This window comes from Anolis carolinensis, chromosome 6, assembly GCF_035594765.1.
Source record: "Anolis carolinensis isolate JA03-04 chromosome 6, rAnoCar3.1.pri, whole genome shotgun sequence".
NCBI classification, from domain to species: domain Eukaryota; kingdom Metazoa; phylum Chordata; class Lepidosauria; order Squamata; family Dactyloidae; genus Anolis; species Anolis carolinensis.
The window spans coordinates 82,760,758-82,771,289 of NC_085846.1; the positions used below are offsets into that span (position 1 = coordinate 82,760,758).

The 10,532-nt window shown below is 46.0% G+C and overlaps 1 protein-coding gene and 1 non-coding gene across 3 annotated transcripts; both read left to right on the forward strand.

Moving 5' to 3' along the window:
* The first annotated feature begins 5,767 nt into the window (after nt 1-5,767).
* LOC134299988 (uncharacterized) lies at nt 5,768-10,399 on the forward strand. 2 transcript variants are annotated; one of them, XR_010007254.1, is made up of 2 exons: nt 5,768-7,236; nt 10,070-10,399. XR_010007254.1 is itself a non-coding variant. In XM_062984456.1 (2 exons), exons 1-2 carry the CDS (start codon nt 6,321-6,323, stop codon nt 10,096-10,098), a joined length of 399 nt encoding a protein of 132 aa, XP_062840526.1. In that variant the 5' UTR covers nt 5,777-6,320; the 3' UTR covers nt 10,099-10,399. The 2 variants fall into 2 exon arrangements, 1 of the variants encoding a protein (XP_062840526.1); XM_062984456.1 differs by having other exon boundaries at nt 5,777-6,690.
* Nucleotides 10,121-10,213, forward strand: mir148a (microRNA mir-148a). Its single transcript, NR_129868.1, has one exon. It is a non-coding gene; the product is annotated as a microRNA mir-148a (primary transcript).
* Nucleotides 10,400-10,532: the final 133 nt, after the last annotated feature.

Below are 10,532 nucleotides of genomic sequence, written 5' to 3' on the forward strand. Positions count from 1 at the left end.
AAGTCACCCAGTCTTCTGTGTACCCAGGAGAGGGTCTCTCATTTGGTATCATCCATGGATTGAGGTTAACCTGCCACTTTTGGACTCTTGCTTGCTGAGGTGTTCCCATGAGTATCTCTGTAGATCAGAGAAAACAATTTATTGATTTAAGGTTTTGGCGTGCTGGTTGATATCCAAACAGGGGATGGGCTGGAGATGTCACTGCCTTGGTCCTTTCATTTTTGGCTGCTACTTCCCGCTGGATATTAGGCGGTGCAATACCGGCTAAACAGTATAATTTATCCAGTGGTGTGGGTCGTAGACATCCTGTGACAATTAAGAGCCACATCCATTGTTTTAACATGGTGAGATGTGTTCCACACTGGGCATGCGTATTCAGCAGAGTAGCAAAGCACAAGGGCAGATGTCTTCACTGTGTCTGGTTGTGCTCCTCACGTTGTGCTATGAGAGAAGGCTCCCTGCAGGATTGTAACACATCCGGGCACCCCCTGAGCAATGTCTTTGTAGGCGGCTGATTCTCTCACAACCAGAAGCGACTTTTAGAATGATTGAAATGCATGATGTGCCTGGTTCAGCTTCATCTTGCACTTGTTGTGGCTCTTGAGGCAATGTAAAGGCAGAAGAAATTTAAAAATGGTTATTGTCCTATAGGATTATAGGTTATAGAATTTGCACGTGTATTTAATTAGAAAGAAATTGCTAACAAAATAGCTACCTAGATACCCTAAAGGCACCATATGCTATCAGCCCCATGTAAGCCGCTCCGCGTCCCTCCGGGGAGATGGGGCGGGGTATAAAAATAAAGTTATTATTATATTATTATATTATTATTATCTGATCTTGGAAGCCAAGCAGGGTCAGCCCTGGTTAATACTTGGATGGGAAACTGCAAATGAATATCAGGAGCTGTAGGTTATCTTTCAAATGAAGAAACTGGCCAAACTACCTTTGAATATTCATTGCCTAAGAAAACTCTAGGAAATCCATACAGTTCTATGTACAATATGTCTGTATAAATTGACCAACAAGAGTTAGAATATGAAAGCAAATCTATATGAAAGCAAATTTATATTTTTTAAATTATTAAACCATTTAAAAAGATACAAAAGTAATCTACATGCAAATAAACCTATCACTGAAAATGCAAACCACACTTTTCAAGAAAGTCAACTTCAATTGTGTTTTAGTCTTCTCCAGGGACACACAGCATATGGCTTGGGGACCAGCCTTGGTTGGTAAGCTACCATTTTGAGCAGCATTGTTCTAAATCAGGGGTTCTTCTTAAACTTTTCCCAGGGAGACCCCTTTCTGTCCAAGAAATGACCCCAAACAGTTATATAAAATAGTGATACTGTACGTTCTTGCTAACAGATTCCTGTAAATGTCTAAAACAGCCATTCGGTTTACTGTTACAAATTTTTCACGACCCCAACATTGAGCTAAGGGGACCGCATCTGGGGCTGGGACCCACAGAAGTAGTCTAAAACACTGTTTCTTAAACTGTAGGTCCTGATCCCAAATGGGGTCTGGGATCACAAAGATTAAGCAAAAATAAAAAGATTTCTGAATGCCAACTAGACATTTACACGAATGTTCGTAACAACATTCATTGTTTACAGTGGACTCTGCAGAAGATGCTTCAGCTGTACTTCATAAAAAGAAAAATCAGCCTGTTTAGCAAGCCTTGTGAATGCTAGTTTATTATCAGTAAATGTTTCATTTTAATACATATTTTATATACTTATATACTTGGGGTCATGCAAAAATTTCTCAGGTGGAAAGAGGTTGTGAAAAATGTCTTGGGCCAAAAGGGATCATAAGTGGAAAAGGTTTAAGAATCCCTGATCAAAACCACTATAATGGTAATTTTAAGAAGCTTTAATGAAAAACAATCTGATTGATTCCTTTCTTACATTGGTGGCAACCCATTTATGTCTACCAGATTTGTCTTTTGGGGGGAGGGGAAGCCTAGGACTACAAAGAAGGAAAAAAAATAAAGATTATATGCGCAAGGAACTGAAGTCTTAGCTGTAGCTTTGACGATTCTAAACCTGGTTCTGTAATGCCATACCAGCACTTAAAGCAGCTCGGAAAGAGTGCAGAGGCAAATTTCAGGGTGCGGTTACAAATCGACTTTGTTTTACTACTTCATCGAAGCCCTTTGCTTTGAAGGTGGGGCAATACATATTTATGAGCTATACAATCCTCACAAATAATTCCTTCTCTGTAATAAGCTATTCTTATCAACAGTTGCATAGGCATGCCTCACAAGTTGGCAGAAAAGTGTGTGTTTATGCCAGCCAACTTAACATTGTGCCAGAGGTTTATGTCTTACCATGTATTAATTACATTGTTACTGGCATATGCACTAGTCAGTGCAAGAACTGGGTGTAGACCAGTGGTTCTTAACCTGTGAGTCCCCAGGTGTTTTTGGCCTACAAGTCCCAGAAATCCCAGCCAGTTTACCAGCTGTTAGGACTTCTGGGAGCTGAAGGCCAAAACATCTGGGGACCCACAGATTGAGAACCACTAGTGTAGACTTACTGCTACCAAAAGTTTTTTTTTTGTGGAATGCCATCTATTTTCTGTTTAATGTTTCCAGGTATTGATACAATTTTACAACATATGGTTTGTGGTTTTTATTTCAATGTTTCCTTTAAACCAATTTTCCAACAAAAATCTACAATGCAATTATGTAACTAGAAGTCAGTATAGTATCCTCTTTTAATTACGTTCCCTACTCAACTTTTCAGCCTGGTCTTGGACTCTCCCGGAGTTTTGGTGCTGTGGACTCCAGTATCAATGCTGAATCAACCCTTTTAGGTGTAGCTTAGTAAGGTAAAGGTTTTCCCTAACGTTAAGCCCAGTAATGTCTGACTCTGGGGGTTGGTGCTCATCTCCATTTCTAAGCCGAAGAGCCAGCGTTGTCCGTAGACACCTCCAAGGTCATGTGGAACGCCGTTACCTTCCCGCCGGAGTGATACCTATTGATCTACTCACATTGGCATGTTTTCGAACTGCTAGGTTGGCAGAAACTGGAGCTAACAGCGGGCGCTCACTCCGCTCCTGGGATTTGAACCTGGGACCTTTCGGTCTGCAAGTTCAGCAGCTCAGTGCTTTAATAGACTTCGCCACTGGGGCTCCAGGTATAGCTTAGAACTTTATAATTGGTTTTAATGTTTAGATGGTTTTTAATGTATCTGTTTATTTTATTTGTACGTCTGTTTAAGCATAATTGTTGCCTTCTATAAGGGCAAGGTATAACTATAGTAAATAAATAAAATAAATAATTCATTGCCTCCATGACAACTATGGGGCTGGCCCAAGTGATAGCTGGACACACTCTTGATCTGGTGTTAATCACGGAGAGCAAACGTGGCCAGTCCAGCGGAGTTGAGGGCGTAGGAGCATTGCTTCAATGTTGGTAGTCTTTGCGTCTTCTAGCACGCTGAAATTTGTCCGCTTGTCTTCCCAAGAGATTTGCAGGATTTTTTGCAGGCAACACTGGTGGAATCATTCCAGGAGTTGAGTGTGACATCTTTAGACAGCCCACATTTTGCAGGCATATAACAAGGTTGAGAGGACAATCTATATATATATAAAAGGATAAAAAAATTCGGCCTAGGACAAAACAACAAAACTACACATCCCAGAAACACTAAACTTGGCAACACAACCCCTCATCCATGCCTCTACGTTCATACAACAAAAAGAAAAAAAAATAAAGTCCTAATTAGAGGGAAAGGAATAATTGTTTTTTATCCAGTTGCTGCCAGTTAGAACTCTGCCCACTTGGTCTCCTAGCAACCCACTCAGCCCAGGGGACAGGCACAGTTAGGCCTCAGGCCTCTTCCCCACTGCCTATAAAATACAGATTATCTGATTTTCACTGGATTATATGGCAGTGTAGACTCAAGGCCCTTCGACACAGCTATATTACCCATTTAGAATCTTATATTATCTGCTTTGAACTGGATTATCTTGAGTCCACACTGCCAGATAATTCACTTCAGTGTGCATTTTATACAGCTGTGTAGAAGGGGCCTCATATAATCCAGTTCTAAGCAGATAATATAAGATTATAAATATACAATAGAGTCTCATTTATCCAACATAAACAGGCTGGCAGAACGTTGGATAAGTTGGATAATAAGAAGGGATTCAGGAAAAGCCTATTAAACATCAAATTAGGTAATGATTATACAAATAAAGCACCAAACATCATGTTATACAACAAATTTGACAGAAAAAGTAGTTCAATGCTCAGTAATGCTATGCTGTAATAATTGTATTTACAAATTTAGCACCAAAATATCACAATGAATTTAAAACATTGACTACAAAAACACTGACAACAAAAACATTGACTACTAGAAGGCAGACTGCGTTGCATAATCCAGAATACTGGATAAACGAATGTTGGATAAGTGAGATTCTACTGTAATATGAAATAATTACTGTGGTAATCCAGTCCAACCCAATTCTGCCATGGAGGACACAATCCAAGCATGCCCAACAGATGGCCACCCAGCCTCTCAATAATAATACAGTAGAATCTCACTTATCCAACACTCACTTATCCAATGTTCTGGATTATCCAACACATTTTTGTACTCAAAGTTTTCAATATATCATGATATTTTGGTGCTAAATTCGCAAATACAGTCATTACTACATAGCATTAATGTGTAATGAACTACTTTTTCTGTCAAATTAGTTGTATAACATGATGTTTGGGTGCTTAATTTGTAAAATCATAACCTATTTTGATGTTTAATAGGCTTTTTCTTAATATCTCCTTATTATCCAACATATTCGCTTATCGAACGTTCTGCTGGCCCGTTTATGTTAGATAAGTGAGACTCTACTGTATAATATTATTTATTACCAACCTCTCGGTTCACTGTGTTGTCGAGGGCTTTCATGGCCAGGATCACTGGGTTGCTGTGAATCCCAAAGGATTTCCCCCAGGCAGTAAGCAGCCAGACCTTGAAGCTGAAAGGCCATTCAGTGCTAATCAAAGTGGCCAGCTGCAACATTCACACCTGATTCTAAGAGACAAGAGTTCTTTCTCCCACCCTGGATCTTCCACAGATGTCTAAACTGAACGTATCTCCTCCTATGAGCCAGCAAGATCCCTAAGATCATCTGGAGAGGCCCTGCTCTCGGTCCCACCTGCCTCACAAGCGTGGCTGGTGGGAACGAGCGACAGGGCCTTCTCGGTGGTGGCTCCCCGGCTGTGGAACACCCTCCCCAGAGATATCCGCCAAGTCCCAACCCTCTTGGGCTTCAGAAGAGCCCTAAAAACATGGCTAGGTGCCCAGGCTTTCACCGAATAAATGATAAAGACGACATGGATGGACCTATGGATACAGCACGAGGATTTCTGGATGAACGGATCTGATTAAATGTTTTAAATTTATATATTGTAATTTTTGAGCCCCAGTGGCGAAATGTGTTAAAGCGCTGAGCTGCTGAACTTGCAGACTGAAAGGTCTCAGGTTCAAATCCAGGGAGCGGCTTGAGCACCCGCTGTCAGCTCCAGCTCCTGCCAACCTAGCAGTTCGAAAACATGCAAATATGAGTAGATCAATAGGTACCTCTCTGGCAGGAAGGTAACGGTGCTCCATGGAGTCATGCCGGCCACATGACCTTGGAGGTGTCTACGGGCAACACCGGCTCTTCGGCTTAGACATGGAGATGAACACCAACCCCCAAAGTCAGACATGACTGGACTTAACATCAGGGGAACCCTATTATAATTTTATATTGTATTTAATAGTTTTAATGGATTTTATGTATTGTTTGATATTGTTTTTGTGTGGGCATCAAATTGTTGCCATTGTTGTAAGCCGCCCTGAGTCCCTTCGGGTGAGACGGGCGGGACACAAAAGCTGGAAATAAGCATAAATAAATAAATAAACCCCACTTGACTAGTAAAAAAAATAAAAGGCGACATAATGCTCTCTCGCTTTCTCCTGGGCCCGCCTTGCAGAAGCGCCCTCCTTCCTTCCAACCTTCTTGGGGGGCAAGGCAACCGCGTTGGGGTCCTGCGCGCGCAACCTTCCTCCTCCTCCTCCTGGCTGTTCCGCCTCCCTGCTCCCCTCCCCCCGCCCTCCTCCTGAGGTGGGCGTGGCCCCGCCTGCCGCTGTGCCGCCGCCTCTGCCGCACCCCCCGCCGCTGCCGAGGGAAGAGGGAGGAGAGAGGCTCCTTGGTGCTGAGCAGCAGCATACGCCGTGAACCCCGACCCCGCCCTCGGCTGGCCAATAAGAGCGCAGCTCGTCTCCAAACCCAAAATTTCCACGTCGGCAAAAGTCAAGATGGAGCGGCAGAGGAGGCAGCTGGAGGCCTCCCCGCTCTCCCTCCCTCCCGTCCTTCCCCTTTTCTGCAGCGGAGACGCCCGGCCCTCCCTCCCGCCCTCCCTCCCTTCCTTGCAGCTGGAGGAGGAGGAGGCGCCGCACGGACCTGTTGCGTTGGCAGCTGCCTTGGGCTCCAGGTGCAAAGGGGGCGCCAGGTGGGGAGGTCGGAGCTGCTGCCGGGCTGCTTCTTTCCTCCTCTTAGCCTTTTGCATTGGAGATGGGGTTGCTCCCCTGGAGCCCTGCAGGGAACAGCCCGGTGGGCGCCTTTTCCCTTGGCAAGGCCACAATGCAGTGGCTCCTGCCTCCACAGCTGGTCAACAGGCTTCCCCAGGTAGGCTTTGGTGGGCTCCTGGCCCTCGCCTGCTGCACTTCTGCTCCTGCCTCCAGACCTTCACAGCACAGGTAGGCTTAGAAGCCCTAAGGATAAGGGGAGAGGGAGTTTCCCATAGGGAACCCCCATGCAGGCTTCTCCCTTGCAGGCTTCCCCAGGTAGGCTTTGGTGGGCTCTTGGCCCTCGCCTGCTGCACTTCTGCTCCTGCCTCCAGACCTTTCACAGCACAGGTAGGCTTAGAAGCTTTAAGGATAAGGGGAGAGGGAGTTTCCCATAGGGAACCCCCATGCAGGCTTCTCCCTTGCAGGCTTCCCCAGGTAGGCTTTGGTGGGCTCCTGGCCCTCGCCTGCTGCACTTCTGCTCCTGCCTCCAGACCTTCACAGCACAGGTAGGCTTAGAAGCCCTAAGGATAAGGGGAGAGGGAGTTTCCCATAGGGAACCCCCATGCAGGCTTCTCCCTTGCAGGCTTCCCCAGGTAGGCTTTGGTGGGCTCCTGGCCCTCGCCTGCTGCACTTCTGCTCCTGCCTCCAGACCTTCACAGCACAGGTAGGCTTAGAAGCCCTAAGGATAAGGGGAGAGGGAGTTTCCCATAGGGAACCCCCATGCAGGCTTCCCCAAGCTAGGCTTTGGTGGGCTCTTAGCCCTTACCTGCAGCACTTCTGCTCCTTCCTCCAGACCTTTTGAGGAACCGGGTTCCCCTGTGAGGCTCAGAAGCCTTAGGGATAGAAGGAAGAGGGAGTTTGCTACAGGGAGACCTTCAGGTTTCCCCAGGTGGGCTTTGGAATAAAGGGATCTTCCTTACAGATCATGGTTTCCTGCCTATGGAGTAGTGGGTTAAAGCCTTGTGACTTGAAGGTTGGGTTGCTGATCTGCAAGCTGCCAGGTTCGAATCCCACCCGGGGACAGCGCAGATGAGCTCCCTCTATCAGCTCCAGCTCCATGCAGGGACATGAGAGAAGCCTCCCACAAGGATGGCAAAACATCAAAAAACATCCAGGCGTCCCCTGGGCAACGCCAATTCTCTCACTCCAGAAGCGACTTGCAGTTTCTCAAGTCGCTCCTGACACAGAAAAAAAATGGTTTCCTGCCAACTCTGGATCCAGAGAGGTGGGCGTTTGGCCCTTTGCCTACAGCACTTCTGCTCCTCTGTCCACACCTTTTGCAGAACAGGTAGGCTTAGCGATATGGGGAGAGGGGATTTGCCATAAGGAGCCCGCCTGCAATGGTTTCGTGGCATTTCTGGATTCCCGGCATGGTCCAGACAGATGGGCTCTTGCTGTCATGTTTCCAGAGCTTCTGGCCAGCAGGGTTCCCCTGTCCTGATTTGGATCTTTATGGGAGAAGGGGATTGCCTTAGGGAGCCACTCCAGTCTGTAGTGGTTTCGTGGCAACTATGGACTCCTAGCATGGTTCAGACAGACGGGCTCTTGCCTGCCTTGTTTCCAGAGCTTCTGGCAAGCAGAGTTCCCCATCCTGGTTTGGGTCCTTATGGGAGGTTGCCTTAAGGAGCCACTCCAGTCCGTACATGGCTTTGGGACCAGGCTTTTGGTCAATAATTGGAGCAGTGCAATAATAGACTATAAACTAATGTAATGATGACCCGGACAGGCCTTGGGATATGACTTGGATTGTGTGAATTCTTGTTTTAATGTTATGTTTTAATTGGTTGGTTTTAATGGCTTATTCATTGATGTATATATGCATGCAGCATTGAATTGTTCCCTTTGTAAGACCACCTTGAGTCCCCTTTCGGGGTTGAGAAAGGTGGGATATGAGTATGGTAAATAAAGTCAGTCAATCAATCAATAAATAATAGTGGTTTGTGGCAAGTCTGGAGTCCCAGCATGGTCCAGACAGACAGGCTCTTGCCTGTCTTGTTTCCAGAGTTTCTGGCACGCAGGGTTCCCCATCCTTGTTTGGGTCCTTATGGGAGAAGGGGATTGCCTTAGGGCAGTGGTTCTCAGCCTGTGGGTTTCCAGGTGTTTTGGCCTACAACTCGCAGAAATCCCAGCCAGTGTACCAGCTGTTAGGATTTCTGGGAGTTGAAGGCCAGAACATCTGGGGACCCACAGGTTGAGAACCACTGCTACCGCAGGCTGTAGTTGTTTCATCACAACTCCAGATCCCTGCATTGTACAGACAGACAGGCTCTTTTTCCCTTGGCAATGCAACAAAGCAGCTTGTGTCTTCATTCCAGACCTTCTGGTGAAAAGTTTTCCCCAGGCAGGCTTGATCCTGAAGGGGTGAGGGGTTTGCCTTAGGGAGCCACTTCTACCTGCAGTGAACTTGTGGGTGATTCTGAACCATTGCATGGTACAGATAGGTGGGCTCTTATCTCTTGGCAAGGAACAAAGCTTTACATGCTTTCTTGTGTGGTTTTGTTTCTAGAACCTCTGGTGAGCAGGGTTCCTCATGCAGGCTTGAGTGCCTATGGGATAGCAGGGTTGCCTTAGGGAGCCACCTCTGCCTACACTGGACTTGCAGTGGTTCCTTGTCTTGTTTCCAGATGTTTTTGGTGAGCAGGGTTTCCCATATAGAGGTAGAAGTCTTATGGATAAAAGGGTTGCCTTAGAGATAGGTTTGCCTTATGCAGCCACTTCAGACTGCAGTGGTTTCATAGGCAACTCTAGATTCACATGTGGAAGAGATAGGTGGGCTCCCTCTCCCTTGGCAAGGGGACACAGTCCTTCTGTCTTGCTTCCAGACCTTCTGGTGGGCAGGATTCCCCATGCTGCTTGAATAATTGTGGGATAAGGAGGGTTGCCTTAGGTGGCCACTCCTGACTGCTGTGGGCTCATGGGCAATTTCAGACAGGTGGGCTCCTTCCCTCTTGCCAAGGTGACAAAGCATGGCATGCAGCAGTTCATGTCTTTCCAGCCTCCTTGGTGAACAGGGGGCTCAGGGTGCGGGAAGAGCTTTTGTTCCTATAGGGATTGGTTAGCTCTGATAGATAGTGGGTGTATTTTCCATGCCTGGTGTGTAGACGTGGCCTTCAATGATACTGCTTTGCTTCATTTCTTACTGTGCAGCTGAAGTTATGTCTAAAACATATGTGGGAATGTACATTACAGATATATTTCTGTCTGTCGCCTACTTCTAGTTGCTGGGAAAGAGAAGAAACAAGCTGCCAATATGGATTGTGGGTTTTTAATTTTTAAAAAACCATCTGCTATTGCACAAAGCTTGGAGTACCTGAATAGGCCAGTGCTCATAGTTAGAAATGCTGCTCACTGATAATTGTTTTACTTTGGGATCCAGAATCGGAATGTCCATACCTGTGAGTGAGAACTTGTTAAACTTTGTGTCACCCCTTTTTTTATCTCCATGGGTGACTTTCTTGGGGTCTTAACTGTCTCTCTTGTTTGTTTTTGCTTTTTAGTTGGCAAGAGGAAAAGGCCATTCGATTGATGACATAGGTTGGAGGAAAAAGCAGATTTGGTCTCTGGAAGCAAAGTTCTGTGACACTCGGACTCTGATTATGATAGAAGTCAGTGCACTACAGAACTTTGTCGCCGGGGGCCGTGGCAGCCAAGGAGTTAATGCCACACTCCGGAAACTCAGGTGGACACGTCACTGCAGCAGCCTCCAACAGGGTGAGATGGGAGGGCTTGAAGCAGAATGGGATGGGAGAGGTGGCACTACTCAAGTGGTTATGCAAAAGTGCCAAACTGTATGCCTGTGTTTAAATAAAGCCTTTGCTCTTTGGAAACTTGTGGCCTCCTAGTTTCTGATAGGAAACAACATCTGAGTTTTATTTAAATGTGCTGTTTCACTGAAGTTCTGTATTAGAAGGTAGATGGAATGTTATAAACTACTGAATGCAAATAGTGCTGCCTTGTTGC